The following is a 22,822-nucleotide window of genomic DNA, read 5'->3' on the forward strand; positions in this document are numbered from 1 at the left end:
TATTACTTATTGATTCCTTTCTGCTGTTCCTGTCCATGCAGAAAAGTGTTTTAATTTAGATCAGGTTGATGGAAAGTCAGTCTAAAAGAGAGAAAATTCAGAATTAGGAAATATTTTTAAATGTACATTAAAAAAAATAGATCCACAATTATATTTGATGATTTCACCTCTCTCAGTAATTGATAGAGCAAGTAGACAGTCAGTAAGGATATAGTAAACTGGAACAACATTGTGAATAAACTTGTCCTAATTGATATTTATAGAACATTGCATACTTGAAAGTGTACATTTTAAGGCATGAACTAGAAATCAAGAGACTGGTCTAGTTTTGTCCATGCAATAACTTGACCTTGGGTATGTCACTTACTCATTTGTAAAATGAGAGAACTGGGGTAGCTGCCTAACTAAATAACTGGATCCCTTTGGTTTCTAAGATCCCTTTTAATTCTAAAACTCCATGAACTTGATATACATATGGAACAGACACTAGGCTGATTGCATGAAGAAGGCAAATCAGACCTTTTTTATTATTTTATTTATTACTTTTTTTGGCATATGAAAATTTATTACTATTGTGCTTCCACCATCAAAATTTATGATCTTGGTCTTTCCTTCTTGCCTTTGTATAGGGCCAAAAGAGAGATGTCGGCTACTTTGACAACCTTAAAGTGGACTCTAGGAATGTCAACAACAGCATGACCTTTGCGACCAAATCCAGCAACTGAAACTTCATCATTTTCCTCAATCAAATTCAAGCAACCATCACTGGGTACAAAGGCTGTGATTTTTTTTGCCATTCTTGATGAGCTGAACCATGACTTCCTAATGGTAGAATTTGGCTGTTTGGCTTCAACTATTACGTTTTCAAGTGCAATTCCCTTGGCGTGAGAAGCGCCTCCAAAAGGCTTGGGCTTCAGGGCTGTGTCAAAATGGGCTTTCTTGTTCTGTTTATCATGCCACTCCTGGTCTTTTCGGTGGCTACAGAGCTTCCTGACAGTACAGAAACCGCGACACTTGACCATCCTGCCGGCACCAAGGGTCTGAGTGAAAGAGAGATGCAGCACAGGAAGGAGCCACAAACCACCTCGAACCCAGACTTTTTTTTTTTTTTTTTTTGCGGTACGCGGGCCTCTCGCTGTTGTGGCCTCTCCCATTGCAGAGCACAGGCTCTGGATGCGCAGGCTCAGTGGCCATGGCTCACGGGCCCAGCTGCTCCGCGACACGTGGGATCTTCCCGGACCGGGGCACGAACCCGTGTCCCCTGCATCGGCAGGCGGTCTCTCAACCACTGCACCACCAGGGAAGCCCGAGCCCAGACCTTTTTTTAAAAAAAAAAAAAAAAAAAAAAAAAGAACTTGCAATAATTACTTGTAATTAGTGTGATTATTTCTTGTGTGCTATTAGGCTTGAAAACTTTGGTTTTAATAAATGGGCTAAGCGTTTGCTCTCTATATATTATTATATATATTATATATTATTAATTGGCTTAGAATCCCACATTCTTCTGTTATAGTATACAATTTACTTACAGCCCAGTTCTATAGTGATTACCACTGATTCAATATTGTCAAATTAATATTGTATGTAGGGAGACGCAAGAGGGAAGACATATGGGAACATATGTTTATGTATGACTGATTCACTTTGTTGTAAAGCAGAAACTAACACACCATTGTAAAGCAATTATACCCCAATAAAGATGTTAAAAAAATTAAAAAATAAAAAATAAATAAAATAAAATAGATGAGAAACAAGGATATATTGTACACATAGGGAAATATAGCCATTATTTTGTCATAATTTTAAAGAGAGTATAATCTATAAAAATATTGATTCACTATGCTATACATCTAAAACTAATATAATATTGTCAATCAACTATATTTCAATAAAAAATTTCACTTATTTAAAGAAAATATTGTATGTATATATTTCTAGGCAGAGCATCATTCGGTCGTTAGACTTTTTATTGTTGAAAATGTGCTGCCTTCTAGGGAAAAAGTAGTTTTAAAAATCATTTAAATAAAAAATAAAAGTCTTGTTGCTATAATCTGCTTTGTATTCTCAAATTTTATTGTCTCTTGGAAAGATCGATGCTATTTCCATCTGACCAGCCAGTTTGCAAGTCTGAAAACAGGTATTGAGGCCCAAAGTATTGGGTCCCAGATTCATTCTCTCCCAGGAGGCCCTGGGCTCCTTATGAGAATTCCTTCCATCCCTCCCTGGCAACCTACTTTACATCCTAGAGATCTCCAGGAGGAACAGTGCCAGAATTCCTTCTGATACACCCTCTGCCCTCCTCCAATGTCTCCTGGACAATGCATCTATCTCATAAGTAAGAGGGACTGATCAACTGATCTTTTCCAGGACAGACGTTACGCTGCAGTTTGCACCACTAGACACAGGACCAGGTGGAACGAACATCTTTGCTCAGTGGGCCTCTTGTTTCATGTTGGCCTTAGCAAGGTCCCCATCACATAGACCACCCAGTGCACACATGGTTAGTAATGCCACATATGGCACAGACGTCTTGGCCTCTAGGGACACGTTTTAGGATAACACACCTGTCCTCTCATGCCACCTTACTCCAATTACCCCCCAGGAGATGCTGGTGGTTTGGGAAGGAGTTGTTGGCATACAACCCTCAGGTCCTCCTCCTTTTCTCTCTGGGATCTCTGCAGAAAGCACGTGTCATGTCCTGCAATTGACCACCCAGTAAAAACTCAGCCTGGTGGGGTGAGGCCTGTGGTTTTCTAGGCCTGCCTGTGGCTGACTCCCTCAGATCTTACACTATGTGCCAAGACACGGGAACTAAGCTAATCAAGACACGGTTCCTTCCCAGGACATCTAGCAACTATGAAGATGTAAAAATTAATACAAACTTGCGTATTGTATTACACACCCAAATTAATACAAAAATTAATACACACCCAAAACTGGGCAATCCCAACACTTTCCCAATTTATCTACCCGCATAAATTATTCCACCTTTGGAGAGTCATCCCACAGGAATACTCCTGACTTAATTGCATATAATGGAGTGGGTAGTACTGCAGAATGTTTTCTGTTTGCCTATTGGAATGGGAGAGAATAGACAGGGAGGTGAGAAAAGAGGAGGAGGGAGCAAACTGGAAACATTTCAAGCAGACTCCGGTGCTGAATTCGTTTTAACTTGCCAGGACGCTGTAGAGTACATCATCACACACGCCTCGTCCTGTTTGTGTTAAGTCAGTAAGGTTCACTTGAGCGTGTCCTAAGTGGCAGGTACATTTCACATTCTTTGTCCTTGGTTTCAAGGTGCCTTCATTAGGCCGCGCTGGTATGTTTGGGGAAACTTCTGTTTTAGACCAAATGATTACTCCCTGAACCCCAAATACAACTTCACTTTTCCTGACTTTGTTCCTTTTCTAGATGTCACTGCATTTACCTGGAATGGCCTTCCCCCAATTCCTGCCCTTTGTAATCTTCTGCATCCTCCCAAGCCCACCTGCCTTGGTCACCTTAGCAGATGTGAGCTTTTGCTCTGTGTAAGAAAGACCCATCCTTTGCTGTTTCTGAATCTGTTTCCTTAGTGAGTTACCTGCAGAATTTTATTTTTTTCTCCAGTTTTCTCTAGTGGGGACCCTGAATTGGTTTCTCACAGTTCTGTCATGGCTGGAGTCTAACATATAATGACTTCACAGACACAGAAGCAATTTCTCATACTTCTCAAAAAAGACACACGTATGGATATCTACTTGATTCATTTGTTCATGTGTCTTGTTTCAGTTCAGATTATATACTTTTGGAGGGATGTATGTTTTGTATCTTCTAAGATACTTATTTAACAACCGATGTTCAGTTAATGGCAGAAGAGAAGGAACACATTCCCCCTGAATTCTGGAAGACATAAATCAAAGAAGTCTACCATGAGCCCCCAAAGCTTTATCCTAAAACTTTGTATGCATTTTACAATCCTGTCTGTAACATACCCCTGTTTGTTTTAACATGCAAATGTTATGAACTGCTTATACTAGGTAAACTTAATGCTTTGAAAAGATCTGCCATGTTGAATTTCTGAGCCTATATATCCTCTGATCCACCGCTGCTCACCCCTGCTGTGTATTCCAGTTAAAAAAGCATGGCGGCTAGAAGTTAAATCAATGTTTACGGGATGAATAAACGAATAAAAAAATCTGATAACACTAATAGAAATCTTGTATTTAGGCAACTCCTTCCAGAAATTTATATATTGGGTCACAGCCTTCCAAGGGAGTTAACTCACCAGCAGGAGTATGATCTGTGTTTCTTTCAAGTCCGGCCAGCTAGTGCACAGATGCAATCATTCCTTACTATAATTAGCTTCACTTTACAGGTGGGAAAGTGGCGGCGTAGGCAGATAAACAAGCACCACAGTAGCCGTGAGTAAATAGACCATAACACCCCTGTCTCTCAGGGCACCCAGGCCAACTCCCTCCTGCAGGGGCCCCAAGCGCCCCCAGTTCAGGCCTTCACGTAACACTTTTCATGCTGGGTTGAGATTATTTGAGCACTTCAGACTCCAACCGTGGGCCAAGAGCTCCTCCTTGCTGGGACTATGTCTTGATCATCTCTGCACACTCAGCTTCCCACACGGAGGGCTCCTAGGAAGTGTGAGAATGAATAAATAAAAATATATAAATCCAAAAAACTGCTGAATCATCCTTGATTTTCCAGGCCTGTCTTCTAAGTAGGCCCTTGTGTTTTTACCTTGTGCTAAGAGTACAAGTCTAAATGAAAAAGAACCTAATGCTTACGTTAGAACACGAACTCAATGTTTCTCAAGACTTTCTTATTCTATTTTTACTGTATTGAAAATGTTCACTCAAGCATATCTTCTTTACTCTGGATTGATTCCCTTTCAGCTCTTTGGGAAACCCTTGTGGACCAGGCCACAGCGATTGTCTTTCTCTCTGAGAACAGGCACTCCCTGCTCTGCTGCTGCAGGAACACAGCTTGGTTGTCTTCTGTGGGGATGACATGAATAGTCTTGGTCACCACTCTTACAGGACCCTGAGTTAAATTGACTTCAGATAGGTACAAGGAAAATTCCTTGTTAACTATTTTATAGGTACAGATGGCAAATCTACAACTTGTAATGGTTTTTTTTTTTTTTTTTTTTTTGTGGTACGCGGGCCTCTCACTGTTGTTGCCTCTCCCGTTGCGGAGCACAGGCTCCAGACGCGCAGGCTTAAGTGGCCATGGCTCACGGGCCCAGCCGCTCCGCGGCATGTGGGATCTTCCCGGACCGGGGCACGAACCCGTGTTCCCTGCATCGGCAGGCGGACTCTCAAACACTGCGCCACCAGGGAAGCCCTATCTGACTTTTTTGATTATAGTCATCTTAGTGAGTGTGAAGTAGTATCTCACTGTGGTTTTGATTTGTATTTCCCTAATGAAATGATATTGAATATATTTTCCTGAATATACTTTGCTTATTGGCTACTTGTAGATGTTCTTTGGAAAAAGGCCTATCAAACCCTTTGTTCATCTTTAAAGTGAGTATTACTGAGTTATAATTTTATTTTATTTATTTTTTAAAATAATTTTTATTTATTAATTTTTGGCTGCATTGGGTCTTTGTTGCCGTGCACGGGCTTTCTCTAGCTGTGGTGAGTGGGGGCTACACTTTGTTGAGGTGCGTGGGCTTCTCATTGCGGTGGCCTCTCTTGTTGAGGAGCACAGGCTCTAGGCGTGTGGGCTTCAGTAGTTGTGGCTCACAGGCTCTAGAGCACAGGCTCAGTAGTTGTGGTGCACAGGCTTTGTTGCTCCACGGCATGTGGGATCTTCTTGGATGAGGGCTCGAACACGTGTCCCCTGCATTAGCAGGCAGATTCTTAACCACTGTGCCACCAGGGAAGTCCCTGAGTTGTAATTTTTAAAAATATATATTCCAGATACCAGTTCCTTACCAGATGTATAATTATAAAATATTTTCTCCCATCCTGTGCATTGTCTTTTCACTTTCTTGGACTGTGTCCTTTGAAGCACAAAAGCTTTTAGTTTTGATGAAGTCCAATTTATTTATTACTTCTTTTGTCATTTGTGCTTTTGCTGTTGTATCTAAAAATCCATAGTCTAACTGAAGATCATGAAGAGTTACTCCTATGTTTTAAGATTTTTATAGTTTCATCTCTTACATTTAAGGCTTTGATCCATTTTGAGTTAATTTTTGTATATGGTGTGAGATTTGGGGGGGGGTGTCCGATTTACCCTTTTTCCTGTGGAATTTCAATTGTTCTAAATCCATTTGTTGAGAAGACCACCCCTTCCCTCATGTAATTGTTTTGGCAAGCTGTTGAAAATCATTTGCGCCTAAATGAGAGGGTTTATTCCAGGACTCTCAATTCTATTCAATTGATCTCTATCTGGTGACAATGAGTACTAGTAAGTAATTAAGCGATTTGGAACTCTGCTCAAAACTGCTCTTAACTGTTTTACACTTTTAGGCAATCCATCATTGTTTGTTTAATTTCAGAGCAAACCTTCCGAAAGTGGTAAATGACAAACTGTTCCAAAAAAATTAAAGCGAATTAAAATAAATTGTTTGAGAAGGTTCTAAAACACTCAAAACATCCTGGGGTGTGGTAATATTTGAATGAGAGATAACTGGCCTAGTTCACTCGCTCCATTGTTAGAACGTCTCTCCCTTTCTCCTCAGGGACGGGCACTCTCAAAGATCATTATCCATAAAGTGGAGGAAGGCAGAACTTCCACTGCCATCACTGGTTTTCCCTCCCCTGAGCAAGTGTTGCGACGTCTCTAAAAGCCATAGAAAATTCTGTAATCTCTAGAATTTTTCAACCGCCTTCCCAGAATGCGATTTGTTTACTACCAAAGCTGAGAAGGAGAAGCGCACACCTGGCCATCGCAGGTGCCCGCTCGCCCGAGAGCGTCGCCCAGGCCTTAGGAACGCCAAGGTCCTGTTCGCACCTGCTCGCCGGAGGCGCTAGAGCCCCTGGCAGCTCAGGCTCCCCACCTGCGTCTAAGCCTTCCCCTCGCAACGCGCCCCTGGGCTTCGTTTAAAGGGCACCGCGGGTGCAGAGTTGCAATGATGCAGTCCTCTTGCGCGCTCGCAGCGCGCCATCCCCAGGGCCGCTCTGCCGGCGAGCCCGGCCACCTGGTTTCTTCTGGGCGGCAGGTCGGAGGCCCCCGGGTCCCGCTCGCTGCGCGGTGGCGTCGGCGGAGGCGGTGGCGCGGGACCGCGGGCCGCGCAGAGATGGTGGGGCCCGGAGGGCGGTGCTGGATGGGACGGGGCGGGGGCAGCGGGCCCCACCCTCGCGTGGGCGCGGCTTGCGGGTCGGCGGGTCGGCGGGCGGCTGGGCGGCCGGCGGCAGACTTGACGGGAGCCTGAGGCGTGGACGCCGACCCCGGAGAGCTCGGCGGCTGGCGCAGGGCGGCGGGTGTGCGGGCCGCACGGCTTCCCTCGGCGGCGCCGCTCCGGGCCTCGGCCATGCCCTCGCTGTGGAGAGAAGTGCTCCTGGAGAGCCTTCTGGGTAAGCCGAGGCCGCCCGCCGCGCGTTCGCAGGTCCGCTCCCCCGGCCCTGCCCGGAGCCGCGGTGCTCCGCCGGGTTGGCTGAGCTCCCGGAGGGAGGAACGCGCGCTTGGTGCCCGGAATAGAGATGCTTATCGTCCCCTGACAACTTCTGCTGCTGGAGGAATTGAGAGAGAGAGAGAGAGCTCCCACGCCACCCTGATGTTGCGCCCAAGGGGCCCGACTTATTCACCTGTCGGCCTTGAACCGCGAAGCTGGTACCAACCCCGAGTCCCCTCACCCGTGATCTTTAAGTTTAACTGAATAAATTTCAGCACCGAACTTTACCTTTCAGAAGGAAAGGGGCACCCGTTTCCCCCGGTAGCTGTAGGTGAGCCCTCAGCGCGGTGGCTACCGCCTGGGTTGACCTCTCACAAGTGGCCTTGGGTAGTGGCTGCACATTTGAGTATTTGGCGGAAAACGTCGAACTCGAGTCCCATGTGCTCACTTAGCAGCTTTGCAAAAAGTCCCAAGAACAATTATTGTTGTAATATTGTCGGAGTTGTATGGTTGAAATCCGAATTCCCAGACAAACGTTCAGGAGATTGCTAGCATCTCGCTGTTCACGATGAAGGGGAGGGGTGCCTTCCTAAGAACTTGATTTTCTGGGAGCTGGTAATGCTCGAGCTGGGGGGCGGGGCTCATTTTTTGTCCCAGTCTGTATCTCACAAGTACGCGATGTAAAGCGAATTACATTCAGTGAGTACCTACGGTGCTAGGTACTGTGTGTACTTAATCTTTTTTAATCTTAATAACTGCGAGGTGGTTAAAAGTACTGCTTTCGGTGGTTAAGGATGGTTTGGAACCAGACCGCTCGCTTTTAAGTTCACTCTGCCATTTGCCACTTTTGTGACCTTAGGCAATTACTTAACTTTCTGAGTCTAAGGAGTTTTTGTTGTTTGATTTTGCATTTGTAAGAGGGGAGTAGAGATAGTGTCAATTTCATAGGATGCAGAGGAAGAGAGAAGATCAGGGTGAATACTTAGCACAGAGCCTAGCACATGGTAACTGCCCATGGGTTAATTATCATCATTGTAGAAGATTGCACAGTCAATAGTTGGCAGCTGTGAAAGTAATGTCAAATCTGCGTTTTCCACTACTCTACACTGTCTCCTAAGGGTTAGGTTATTTCCTAACTAACGTGCCTTTGGCTGTAGTCTGGAGTGGGAGGAAGGAGTTCTGCCGTCTGTTACTCTTTTTGATTTTCACGGTATTTCTCATTGAAGAAGGGTCGATTTAGTTAAGGAAATTTTATCAATCGGGATCCTGACAGGAAACCAGATTTAACCTAGATGGTCCAAATGAAGAGCCTTTAATAAAGGGACTACCTACCTACGGGAGGTATGAACGAGGTTAAAGGGACAAGCAAGGGATGTTGAGCCATTCTCATTCTGGGCCTGACAGGAAAGGGGAGGAATTCTGTTACTGGAACCCAGTTAAGGCCAGGGTCATGAAGGAGGGCGGCCGGCCGGAGGAGTTTTAGTGGAGGGAAGGGCTACTGTTTGAAACACTGAGAAAGTTATACTTTCTCTCTCTCTTAAAAACTTTTGTTTTCCCTAGGATATGTTTCTTGGTCTCTCTGAGATGGCCTGGGACCGATGATCTATTACTTTCCCCTGCAAACACTAGAACTCACTGGGCTTGAAGCTTTTGCCATAGCATTTCTTTCTCCATTATTCCTCACGATTACTCCTGTCTGGAAACTGGTTAACAAGAAGTGGATGGTAGCCCTGCTGTGGATAATTACCGTTGGTAAGATTTAAAAGTGATTCCTTAAGTTTTTTCGTTTTTTTGTTTTTAGTTAAAAATCAAGTGAAAATATGTAGACTGTTCTTTGAATGCTAAATGATTAAATAAAAAATAAAAGATTTCTCTGTCTCTTACTACTACCTTGAAGAGTTTTAGTAGAATTGGAAGTCTAGACCAAGAGTCAGCATATTTACATGTTTAACTTTTCCGTCAGTTTGGAAGAGCTTAAGGATCACTGAGATGAAGAGGGGAAAGATACCTTGGAGAACAGCTTAACTCTTGAACATATTTTTGTTCTTTTTTCCAACTATGACACGAAACTCCGAAGCCATTAAAAAGTTGTTAAATGATACTGCCTAAAAATATGAAAATTATCCATGATTGCAAAGGCAATCAACAGATTAGGACAGCCGTTGCAGCTCTTCCAGTCAGAGGGCTAATTTCATTAACATATGGAGTTCTTACAAATCAATAATAAAAAAGGACCAATAGTTCAATAGAAGAGAAAGCAAAGGATATGATCAGTTTACTGGAAAGGAAATATAACTGGTTCTTAAAAAGATACTAAAATGTATAGAATACAAATCATACACACACACATATATGCATAGACAGTCTCACATAACAGGTTGGCAAAGAACAAACCCTGACAACACTGTTGTAAGCGTGGGAAAGCAGGCACTTACGCATTGCTGGCAGAGCTGTAAAGTGTCACAACTTCTGCAAAGGATCAGTTAGCATTGTTTATCAAAAGGACAAATATGTATCTTTCACTCAGCAATCCCCCTTCTGGGAGTATATCCTATAGATAAACTCACATATGCGTAAAATGATAAAAATAAAAGGTTATTTAATCATTGCAGCAATGTTTATAATAATAATGTTAGAAACAACCTATATGTCATTTGTATGGGATAGGTTAGGTTAAATAAGTTATGGTTATAAAACTTGGAGTACTATAGAATACTATGCAGCTATATTAAAGAATGAGAACATTTCTGTAAGGAAATGGAATGTTCTTCAAAATATGTTGTTAAGTGGGAAAAAAGCGCTAAACAGTATGTGCAGAATACTAGCATTTGTGTAAAATAGGTTAGATGAAAATATATTTAATAATTAATTGGACATGCATTAAATAGGTCTAGAAGTATTTTTTAAAAACCTGATACCATTTTAGTTGCTTCCAAGGTGAAAAATTTGGTACCTAGACACAGGTATGAAAGGGAAACTTTGCACTGTATACCTTTTGTAGTTTTCGAATTCTGAATTTTAGTACGTCACATTGCCAAAACCCAGCAATTAGAAAATGTACACTTACTATCACAGACACTTGAGGTTATTAGCATTAATAAATATTGAGAGACCTTGGAGAAGTACTGGTAGTAAAAAAAAGTAAGGTGAGGTCATGGAGAAAAGGTTTTAAAAAACAAAAACACCAGACTCCAGTCTGGTGGGATCTGTAGCTGAAAAGTCTGCCAGTCTTGCCCTTCTGCTATAACACAGTTGGTTTCTCTGAGTTTTCCAAGTGGCATTTGTTCTTGAGCCACGCTGTGTATATCTTCTGTCTAGGAACAGTCACTTGACTTTTTTCAGAAACAGTGACAGGAATCACTAGGGAATTGCCTTCTATTTTTCTGTGCATCAGTCCCTGAAGAAGGCAGAACGTGGTTAGTGAGTGTAGTGAGTTATGTGGTTACCCACAGAGGTCTAGAGCTCAGAAATAGCTGTGGTCAAGACCACTGGAAAATGCATCCTTTTAAAAGATGATGTCTATAGGAATGAAATAACCATGAAATTTTTAGCTCTAGAAATAATAGAAATGAAACTTTCTTCTTTTTGAGTATATATAGTAACTGAGTTAAGCTGGCCTTGGCTTACAGAATCCTTCTATGAGTGACGATGGCCTCATCACACTCCTTGGTTGGCTTTATGAGAGGGATCTGCTCAGTGGCCCTTTTTCGCTGCCTTTGCTCAATGCTGCCTGTGGCAGCTTTACCTACAAAGCCACCCACCGAACAGTTACTGGGACAGTTTTCTATTTTTGAGTCCAGTTCTGGCCCAGGAACTTCTGGAGGCTATAATGTAATAGGAAATAACTTCGACGGGGGGTATGGGATTTGAGATGCTTCTTGTTGCTCCCCTTTCATCTGCTTCTTCCCTGAAAACCCATCACCTTGAGTAGAGGTAGAATTGTATTTGAGAAAGGGGAGTGGGTAGGAAAGTGACTCAGAGTTGAGGATGAAGAAACCAGTTTTTTTTTTTTAACACCTTTATTGGGGTATAATTGCTTTACAATGGTGTGTTAGTTTCTGCTTTATAACAAAGTGAATCAGTTATACATATACATATGTTCCCATATCTCCTCCCTCTTGCGTCTCCCTCCCTCCCACCCTCCCTATCCCACCCCTCCAGGCGGTCACAAAGCACCGAGCTGATCTCCCTGTGCTATGCGGCTGCTTCCCACTAGCTATCTACCTTACGTTTGGTAGTGTATATATGTCCATGCCACTCTCTCAGTTTGTCACAGCTCACCCTTCCCCCTCCCCATATCCTCAAGTCCATTCTCCAGTAGGTCTGTGTCTTTATTCCTGTCTTAGCCCTAGGTTCTTCATGACATTTTTTTTCTTAAATTCCATATATATGTGTTAGCATACGGTATTTGTCTTTCTCTTTCTGACTTACTTCACTCTGTATGACAGAGTCTAGGTCTATCCACCTCATTACAAATAGCTCAATTTCGTTTCTTTTTATGGCTGAGTAATATTCCATTGTATATATGTGCCACATCTTCTTTATCCATTCATCCGATGATGGGCACTTAGGTTGTTTCCATCTCCGGGCTATTGTAAATAGAGCTGCAATGAACATTTTGGTACATGACTCTTTTTGAATTATGGTTTTCTCAGGGTATATGCCCAATAGTGGGATTGCTGGGTCATATGGTAGTTCTATTTGTAGTTTTTTAAGGAACCTCCATACTGTTCTCCATAGTGGCTGTACCAATTCACATTCCCACCAGCAGTGCAGGAGTGTTCCCTTTTCTCCACACCCTCTCCAGCATTTATTGTTTCTAGATTTTTTAATGATAGCCATTCTGACTGGTGTGAGATGATATCTCATTGTAGTTTTTTTTTTTTTTTTTTTTTTTTGCAGTACGCGCGCGGGCCTCTCACTGTTGTGGCCCCTCCCGTTGCGGAGCACAGGCTCCAGACGCGCAGGCTCAGCGGCCATGGCTCACGGGCCCAGCCGCTCCGCGGCATGTGGGATCTTCCCGGACCGGGGCACGAACCTGTGTCCCCTGCATCGGCAGGCGGACTCTCAACCACTGCGCCACCAGGGAAGCCCCTCATTGTAGTTTTGATTTGCATTTCCCTAATAAGCTCAAAATGGATTAAAGACCTAAATGTAAGGCCAGACACTATAAAACTCTTAGAGGAAAACATAGGCAGAACACTCTAGGACATAAATCACAGCAAGATCCTTTTTGACCCACCTCCTACAGAAATGGAAATAAAAACAAAAATAAACAAATGGGACCTAATGAAACTTCAAAGCTTTTGCAAAGCAAAGGAAACCATAAACAAGACCAAAAGACAACCCTCAGAATGGGAGAAAATATTTGCAAATGAAGCAACCGACAAAGGATTAATTTCCAAAATTTACAAGCAGCTCATGCAGCTCAATAACAAAAAAACAAACAACCCAATCCAAAAATGGGCAGAAGACCTAAATAGACATTTCTCCAAAGAAGATATACAGACTGCCAACAAACACATGAAAGAAACCAGTTTTTGTCAGATGCTCTTCCAGGTAGCCATTGAGCTTTGTTGATGCTAAAGTGAGGCTGAAGTAAGCCATGATTTGCCTTAAAACTCCCTTTTCAGATGCTTCTTAAGGAAACGAAACAACTTTGTTTTTACAGAGTCCTAAGGCATTCTTACATAACTACAAAGAAGATCTGAGTGTTCTGTGCTATCTCATCGCTGACACCTCAGATATTTTAGGTTGATTACTATGTAGTTAACTATTAAACTAGTTCATACTACCAGTGATTTAGGTTATTTCTGACCTTAAATATCTTGACCCACTAAAATGGCTACATTCAAAAACATAGACAATAAGTGTTGACAAGGATATGAAGAAATTGAAACCCTCACACACTGCTGGTGGAAATGTAAAATGGTGCAGCTGATTTGGAAAACAGCTTGGCAGTTCCTCAAGATGTTAAACATAGTTGTCATATGACCCAACACCTCCACTCCTTGGTATAGACCCAAGAAAAATGGAAACATATGTTCACATAAGACCTGGTACACAAATGTTCCTAACATCATTATTCATAGTAGCCAAAAAGTAGAAACAACCCAGATGCCCATCAACTGATGAATGGATAAACGAAAGGCAGTTTATCCATGCCATGGGATATTATTTAGCCATAAAAAGGAATGAAGCACTGATACATGGTACTACATGCGTGGACCTTTTTTTAAAAAGATTTAAAAAAATTTTTTTTTTGCGGTACGCGGGCCTCTCACTGCCGTGGCCTCTCCCGTTGCGGAGCACAGGCTCCAGACGCGCAGGCTCAGCGGCCATGGCTCACGGGCCCAGCCGCTTCGCGGCATGTGGGATCTTCCCAGAACGGGGCACGAACCCGTGTACCCTGCATCAGCAGGCGGACTCTCAACCACTGCGCCACCAGGGAAGCCCCTAAAAAAGATTTTATTGAAGTTTAATTGGTTTACAATGTCATGTTAGTTTCAGGTATACAGACAGTGATTCAGTTTTGTATATAATATAATAGAATATATTTTTCAGATTCTTTTTCCCTATAGGTTATTACAAAATACTGAGAATAGTTCCCTGTGCTATACAGTAGGTCCTTGTTGGTTATCTATTTTAAATATAGTAATGTGTATATGTTAATCCCAACCTCCTAATTGTCCCCCTCGCTTACTTTTCCCATCGGTAACCATAAGTTTGTTTTCTATGTCTGTGAATCTCTTTCTCTTTTGCAAATAAGTTCATTTGTATCTTTTTTTTTTTTGTAAGATTCCACATGTAAGTGGTATCATATATTTGTCTTTCTCCGTTTGGCTTACTTCACTTAGTATGATAGTCTCTAGGCCCATCAACATGGATGAACCTTGAAAACATTATGCTAAGTGAAAAAAACCAGTCACAGAAGGCTGCGTATTTTATGATTTCATTTATATGAAATGTCCAGAATAGGAAAAATCCATACAGATGGGAAGTAGAGAAGTGATTGCGGGGGGCTGGGGGTCAGGGTTGGGAGGAAGAGGAGGAAAGGGAGGGGCTGCTAATGGGCACAGGTTTCTTCCTGGGGTGATGAAAATGTTCTGGAATTAGATGGTGGTAAGAGTTGCACAACTTTGTGAATGTATTAAGAACCATTGAATCATACACTTTAGCAGAGTGATTTTATGGTACGAATGATATCTCAATAAAAATTTTCAAAAAGATTTATGCACTCAGATAATTATATATTAATTCTACCTTCCCGAGTGTAACCATGGTATCAGACACAGCAGTTATCAAATGCAGATCATTGAATACCAATGCATGATTGCCAGAAATGTTTAGCTCTCCTTCATTTGCAGGCAGCATAGCCTCCTTCCAGGCTCCAAATGCCAAACTTCAGCTCGTGGTTCTCGCGCTCGGTCTGTCTTCCTCACTGGTAGTGCAAGCCGTGGCATGGTGGACAGGAAGTGGTTTGCAAAGGTATGGTTCATATCTTGTGCCTACAGACAAACAAATGTGGTCAATTACCAAAGGGAAGGTTGGGACTAGGAGCTGCAAGATATAGTCTTTACCTTGCATAAGACCTTGTAGAAGTCTCACTTATCACAAAATCGGGATGTGAATATTTGCCATCAGTCTCAATAACGTGAGAATGAAGGCATTATAACAAGTTGCCTAGGTAACGGCTACACAAAGGCTAAGTCATGTGCCAACGAGACTAAGTCATGTAGATTACCAAAAAGACTACCTCATATACTCCTTCTATGACACTGTGAAATTCACAATGGACATAGTACGTTGAAACCACATAAAAAGTTGTTAAAGGGCTTCCCTGGTGGTGCAGTGGTTGAGAGTCCGCCTGCCGATGCAGGGGACACAGGTTTGTGCCCCGGTCCGGGAAGATCCCACATGCCGCGGAGCGGCTGGGCCCGTGAGCCATGGCCGCTGAGCCTGCACGTCCGGAGCCTGTGCTCTGCAGTGGGAGAGGTCACAACAGTGAGAGGCCCGCGTACTGCAAAAAAAAAAAAAAAAAAAAAAGTTGTTAAAAATACTTCTGTACTTACAGGTACTTCAGAATCTGGGGATTCATTTTAGGACAGATTCTTCTTGTTGTTCTCCGCATTTGGTACACTTCACTGAACCCAGTCTGGACTTATCAGATGTCCAACAGAGTGATACTGACATTAAGTACCGTCGCCACACTCGATTGCATTTACACAGGTAAGTGTAGGCCCAGTTTATTTAGGGATTTTCTCTTTCTTATCTGAATGTAACACATCTTGGAAAGATAAAACTAGTCTTTCTGCACTCTGTCTCCATTTCTACTTTTTCTCCCTCTGCAAGAGTAGCCGGCGCAGGTAGTGGACTGTTATCTAAGCAGAAGGCACCTTTTCCTCGCCAGCATAGAGGGTGACGATAGCAATGCGTCTCTGGCTTGTCTCAGCGTGGAGTGCGAGAGTAGACCCAGGCCTCATACTCCCTTCTGGCTTTCAGCTCTGTCTACCTCCTCTTTCCCTCTGGACAGGACTTTCCAGGACGAAGACTGTGGGAACTGCATGGGTTTGTTTGGTTGTTTTTGGTTTGTTTGTTTTTTACTTTTGTTCCCGCCCAGCCCCGGGCCCAACTCTGAAGATATTTAAGCTCCAAATATGAAATTTAAAAAGAAAGGAAATCCTACATATTCATACCACCTTTCAGATCACCTGTCTGGAGCTGACAAACAAACTTGGACATTCGCTTCACATGCGAACTCGAGACTCTTCTGAAAAGAAGGGACAAGTGTTACTAGATTCTGCATAACTTGCTCCTGGCTTTGTGTGTAACTCTCAGTGAGTCGCTGTTCTTTTGTAAATACAAGGAGAAATCTCACAGGTTAATGGAAGTTTAGAGGGTTTGGCTCACCATGAACAAAGGGCTTGTATAATTCCCCCTCGGCCCCAATTTTGGCATGAAGTGGGGTTAGTGAGAACAAGGGAACATCATGCACGTAAATTGGTCGAGGGACATTGATATTAATTAGAACATTTAGAACTCGGTCTAGTGCCCTAGTATATGTCTTCTATTTCATAGATCGCTAACGTGAAGTAGAAACTCAGGCAGCAGATTTCACAGGTACAGCCTGATAAGGATCTGGATTCAGGGAATCGCTTACATTTCCCGCCTGGAGTTTCCTTCTTTCTCACCTCTGTTTTAAATTTATGTGACCCAGTTGCTGGTCCCTTCCTGTTTCTGCACTGTGCCCCATTTACAAAACTTGACTCCCCACCAGCTTCCCCAGGATGTCTGATCATCCCAGGCATCTTTGGGGGTCGCTTTGTTGAAGATTTGCTGGGTCTTGGGGGAGGGTCACCCACCATAGTATGAAGCAGTGTTAAGCAGCAAATTCAGCTTAGGCTTCTCTCTTCTCCAAAGACTGTCTCCTAGCCTCCAGGCCCTGGCCTCCTTCCATCTTCACATCTTCTCTCCCTCATCCCTGTAGCTTTCAGCTCTGCTTCTCCTTCCCCTCACTCCTTTATTGGCAGAACGGCTTTCTTCCTCTTTGTGAAATCGGCCTGTCATCCTCACAGGCAGACCCGAAGTTTTCTTTCTATCCTGGAGAGGGCTTCTCAGTGTCATGAAGCATCTACCCAGCAGGTTCTCTGTTCCTACAAAGAAATTCTCCTGCCAGCATTTTCTCCAGTAGTTACATTTCTGTATGTGAAGTCATTAATGCAACACACTGAGACCTCGTGGTTAAACAGTCCCGGGAAGTATAGTATAGTGAAGTGCACAGGTGCTGCCTAAGTTCTCTTTACCAGCTGTATGATCTTGGGCAAGTTACTTGTTTTCTCTGAGCCTCAGTTTTTTAATCTGTGAAATGGGATTAGTAATAGAGCCTACCTCGTAAAGTGGTTGTGAAGATTAAATGAGTTCATGTAAAGGGCTGGGCATAGGGCCTGGCCCATGGAAACTGCTCAGGCGATGCACTGTTATCACTCCGGGGACACAGAGGGTTAGATGAGAGCCCTGTTCTTCTGGGGAGAAGCAGCCGGGTATTCTGAAAGTGTTCCACTCAAGGTGGACTGCATTTGTTCCCTGAACACACCTTTCACTTTTCGTACATATATTTTAGCTCATACTCTTAATTTCACTTTAATGAAGTAAATAAATTTCTTCATTTTCAGTTGTCAAATTCCAAAATGATTGGTTCTCCCTAAATCGTTCCCGATCTAGCCTGCCTGAAATAACCCCTCCCGCTGACTACCTCCCAGCACATTCTGCTTTGGACTGGGTCTCATCTCCTCTTCTGAAGTCAGCTCCTTGAGGCCAGGTACCATTCTGTTAAGTACAGAGGGTAAATTTCCATGTAACTGATCCTTTTCCATTTTTCATTCTAGATGGTCCTGCTGTAGACCTGAGGGGAAGAAGTCTGATGAGGCAGCCAGGGTGATGGCTTCTAGACCGAACTGGTTGTTGACAGGGGCTGCCTTTGGCAGTCTCATGTTCCTTACCCACTGGATTTTTGGAGAAGTCTCTCTTGTTTCCAGATGGGCAGTGAGTGGGCATCCCCATCCAGGGCCAGATCCTAACCCATTTGGGTGAGTTTGGGTGTGGAAGCAATCCAGCAATTGGCTAGTGTTGTTGAAGAAATTCCTCCTCTGTTTGAGCAGGTAGACCTGCACCAGCCCGATGTTTCGTATTCCTCTTTCCCTAGATGTCAGAAACATTGCAGGACATTACTGCAGTAGGACAGTACTGGATGCACTCTGGAGATGACGGAGCTGGAGGAGTATTTGTCCCGGTGCTGAAGGATTGCTGGGAGGTAGATGAGGGAGGACTAAGGATTGTGCACGGCTAAGTGAGAGGTCCTGGGAGCTCCTGCATGGGCATGCTGAGGAATTCCTGCCAAGAAGAGCGTTCTCAGTGGCAGGGAAAGCATGGCATTTCCTCCAGATCCCCCTATTACAGTTTTGGGCACTGGGTAGGACGAGACCAGAGGGCCTTGATGAGAGAGCGGGTTGGCAGCAAAGCAGAGAGCTTTAATCTCTGCAAAGGAGGGAAGGCTGGGGGAGCTCTGCATCCTCTGTACTTTGGGACTTGTTCCAGCCATGGGACTCCCAAGGAGTTAGCAGTCTTGAGCTTAAGTGCTGGTTCCTGTACTTGGTCCTCACTGACCCTCTCTCTACTCTTCCTGACACCTCTTTTCTCCCATGGTCAGGTCCAGCCTTTCACATAAAAAGGTGGGAGGAACCCTTAAAACATCTGCCTCAGATATCTGTTTTCTCCTAAAGCGCTGAAATTCCCACATATGGAGACACACTGGCTCTTTCCCCAGAGGATGTCTGGGCACATCCCACAGTTGTCTCACATGCAGTGTGTCCAAGTCTGGCTCAGTAGCTTTCACTACCCAGACATGTCCTTCCTCCTCTGGGCCTTGGTTTACTCTGTCTGTCCCTCTACCGTCTAAGCTGGAAACCAGGAATTATCTTCGAATTGTGTGTCTTCCTCAGTTTCTGCATCTCACTTGGTATTAAGTCCAGTCGATTCTACTACTTCTCTTAAAGCACCTATCCCTCCCTCGCCATCCCCCACCATATCTCCATAGTGGATCCTCCCATCTTTCATCAGGCTACTGCTCTGGTCTTCTAATGGCCTCTGTGCAGTGTGGCCATCTCCACACTGAGAGTGAGATCTCTAAAATGTACACCTGACCCCATCACTCTTTTGCTTAAAACCTTTCAGCAGTTTTTCTCCCCCAAACCAGGTCATATGAGACAGGATCTGCACCCTCAGCCTCACTTAATGTTTTAAAGATGCTCTCTGCCTTATCCCCAGGCTTCACCTGGGCTGAAATCACTTTCAGTTCCCTAGACGTGCCAGATTGTCCCAGCCCCCCATGTGTATGTACGTGCTCTTCCCTGTGTCTGGGCTACCTTCTCTGCCTTGATGTGTCGGCAAGCTCTTACTCACCCTTCAAAACCCAGGTCATGCATCTCCTCTGTGAAGTCTTCTCTGATTATCCCACAAACTACCTTGAATGCCCATCCCACCCCCACCCCCTTGTACATCTCTTATTATTATTCTATATTACAAATTGTTTATACTACAGTTATTTTATGTCCTTCATCCTTTCTGGACGCTAAACTCTTTGAGAGCCGGGAATGGGAAAAGGAACTAATACTTATGAGTTCCTCTGTGTCCGGCCCTGAGCTAGGAAGTGTACATATGTGATCTCATCCAGAGTCTATATCTTTTTGATCTTGGATGCTCTGGCATATTTGGGAAGAAGGGAGAGAAGGAAGAAAGGCACAGAAGAGAGGGGGAGGGAAGGAGGTTATTCTTATGTGTTAAAGCTTCATTTCCAAAGCTCCCATGAAAACAAGCATAAGATGTGAGGAAGAGCGACAGGAGAACTGGACCAGGAATCCGAGGCCAGTCTTGAGGGCTGGAGTCCTGGTTGGCCGACAGCAATTCACCATTCAACTTTGGACCAGTCGCCTGATGTCCCTGGCCTTGTTTTGCTCACCTTTAAAATGAGGGTTTTCATTTTATGATTTTGTGTGCTGGAGTGACACATTGAAGATGGAGATGCACCGCCTGAGACCAGCATTTCCCAAATCGTGTTGTGTGGAACACTGGTCTCTTGAGATGTTAATGGGTAATCTGAGAGAAAAAACAAGCAAAACCCAAACCTCTTTTAGATCAAGTAGGTTTTGGAAACACTGTACTTCATCTTCCTTTGTGATTCACAAGGCACATTAGCATCACAGAGTCACTCGGGAGTTTCTCCAACTTACTCGAACATGGAATTCCTTTGTTAGAACACCTATCAACACATCATAAAATTGGTGTTTCTCAGAACCCTGTCTGAGAAGTGTTGCATTAGATCATCATCACCTATGACTGTCATAGTAGGAATTGCTCTCTAAAATTCTCTAGTTTCTACTTAAGGGGATGGGTCATAAATCTATTTTGATGGGCTGAAGATGTGGGAGATGGGAGGAAGCTGAGAGGGAGGCACAGATGGTGCTGAGGGGACTTTGGGAAACCAGAGGATCAGTGCAGACCACAGAGCCTGGGAGGATGAGGGAGCAGGACACTTTCGTAGCCACATGTTCCAACTTCCCATTAGCCCACCCCAGCACTCCTGACCCCCAAACTCTCCCTCTTTAGTGTCTTCTACCTTCTAATATCCTGTGCTATTTTCTAACTGTGTTTATTGTCTGGCCCTCTCCGCCCCTGGGATGTGAGCGCATGAAGGAAAGGGATCTTTGTCCACTGACGCATCCCAAGCCCCTAGAACAGAGCCTGGCACACAGTAGGTCCTCATAAACATTTGTGGTTGACTTGGGGATAGACAATGATCCACAGTGTCCTCGCCAGCCTTTTCTCTCTTCTGTAGACCCAGGACCACCCTTAACCTTAGAAGGTGGGGATAGGCAGGAGAGCGGCTGAGAGCCTCACTCCAGAGCTGGAGGGCCTTTTTTGGATTCTTAGTCCTACGTGGGCGACTGTGTACAATCTGTGGCAGGTTTCTTAGTGCTCTTTCCCGCAGTGTCCTCCTCTGCAAAATGGGGATAATTATCGCATTTACCTACAGACTTGTGAGTGTTAGATGAGCTAATATATGTAAAAATCTTCAAACAGTGCCTGGTATGTAGTAAGTACTATGTTTTTTAGTTTATTTATATTACAGCTATTTTACTGAGTGCCACGTTGTAGCTTTTATTGCTGCTGGATTTTCCCCTAAAGTTTAAATTCTTTTTTTCCTCCTCCTCCAAGTTTTTGCCAAAGTAGCAAAAGAATGAAATAGTTTGTGGTTGTTTTTAAAAACACACAACTATTAATTATTTACCAAACTCACATCAGTCCCAGGAAGGCAGAGACTTTTTTTTTTTTTTTGCTGTACGCGGGCCTCTCATTGTTGTGGCCTCTCCGTCGCGGAGCACAGGCTCCAGACACGCAGGCTCAGCGGCCATGGCTCATGGGCCCAGCCGCTCCGCGGCATGTGGGATCTTCCCGGACCGGGGCACGAACCCATGTCCCCTGCATCGGCAGGCGGACTCTCAACCACTGCGCCACCAGGGAAGCCCAGGCAGAGACTATTGATAAAAGCAGTACTGAGGTTGAGAAAAGAGTGAAAAGAGGCACACTAAATAGAAACTATTCCCAGTGTCTTTTTCTTTTTATCTTTGGCAGAGTCATTTAAAATGTCACGTGGCCAGTATGAACTATAATTTAATAGTCTGAGAAAACTCAATTACTGTGTTTACACTGACCATGAAAGACTGCAGATATCGTTTATCTCAAGTCAGAGGTGTTTTTATGTCAATGTTCTGAATGTATATAATATTGGTTCCCAGTGGGCTTTCATTATCTCACTGGTTGTTTCACACTCATATTATCTCTTGGATGTGCCTAGAGGTAGTAGATACATATCTGTTTTATATTTGGGACAATGGAGTAGTAACAATGTCAGATGTCCTATAACGTATCATTTTTTTACAGAGGTGCAGTTCTGCTGGGCTTGGCGAGTGGATTGATGCTTTCGCCTTGTTCATGGTTTCCTGGTTCCAGTTTAACCTGGTGGATGACAGGTGTGTGGTTTCCCTACAGAAATGCTTCGTTGTCCAATTTACTTGCAGTTGTCCAGTTTACTCCATGTGCCCCTGGAGTGGAAGGAGATGGCCATACAACATGTGCTGTTGCCCGGTGGGATAGTCTCACCAAGTGCAGCCCCTAAAACCCAGATATCACCACGGTTACCAGTGACTACTGGTTCCAGGTCCCTGCTTTCTCCTCCTTCACTTTCCCTCTCCTCCTTAGCTGTCTTATCCCCTGACTGTGCTGATATACTCTCCCCTGCCTCCTAAATGACTTATCCAGGCACAGATGTCAGGAACAGTTTTACTGACAGTCTGCGGAGATGGAGAGTCAGACATTGCCACTTTGCCAGACCTCTTCCCCTCTCCAAGCGCTTCTCTGTTTTCAGGAATACCTTCCTTTGGGACTCGATAATGAAGCTCACTTTCCCTTTCTCTTTTGTGTGTAACAGTTTTGGCCCTCCTCTACCCAGGCTTGGGGTCCATGTTTGCTTATTCAAAGGCTTGGACCCTCTCTGCCCATTCACACCCTTCAGGAATATAGAATATCAATGGAGACTATCATATTTCTGGAGCAATTTACTTATTTTTATGATTATGACCATTTCATTACTGTGACTGAAACTGAATTATGCCACTCTGCTCCCTTCCCCTTAAAAGGCAGGAATGGTGAGAGTCA

At 43.9% G+C, this 22,822-nt stretch overlaps 2 protein-coding genes across 2 annotated transcripts in view; one reads left to right on the forward strand and one right to left on the reverse strand.

The window, feature by feature from the left end:
• Nucleotides 1-593: 593 nt before the first annotated feature.
• Nucleotides 594-1,489, reverse strand: LOC309960831 (small ribosomal subunit protein uS12-like; the record flags this gene model as incomplete). Its single annotated transcript, XM_082837796.1, has 1 exon — nucleotides 594-1,489. The coding sequence occupies exon 1, from the start codon at nucleotides 1,152-1,154 to the stop codon at nucleotides 594-596; it is 561 nt and encodes a 186-aa protein (XP_082693922.1). The 5' UTR covers nucleotides 1,155-1,489.
• Nucleotides 1,490-7,471: 5,982 nt separating this feature from the next.
• Nucleotides 7,472-22,822, forward strand: part of CWH43 (cell wall biogenesis 43 C-terminal homolog) — a gene marked incomplete at both ends in the record, with an annotated part of 46,681 nt that continues 31,330 nt past the window's right edge. The window contains 7 exon segments of the mRNA XM_082838138.1: nucleotides 7,472-7,514; nucleotides 9,113-9,132; nucleotides 9,136-9,304; nucleotides 14,920-15,040; nucleotides 15,627-15,785; nucleotides 17,938-18,138; nucleotides 22,049-22,137. Of these exon segments, the coding sequence (XP_082694264.1) occupies nucleotides 7,472-7,514; nucleotides 9,113-9,132; nucleotides 9,136-9,304; nucleotides 14,920-15,040; nucleotides 15,627-15,785; nucleotides 17,938-18,138; nucleotides 22,049-22,137 (802 nt within the window).

Source organism: Leucopleurus acutus, assembly GCF_964270905.1.
Source record: "Leucopleurus acutus genome assembly, chromosome: 4".
NCBI lineage: Eukaryota > Metazoa > Chordata > Mammalia > Artiodactyla > Delphinidae > Leucopleurus > Leucopleurus acutus.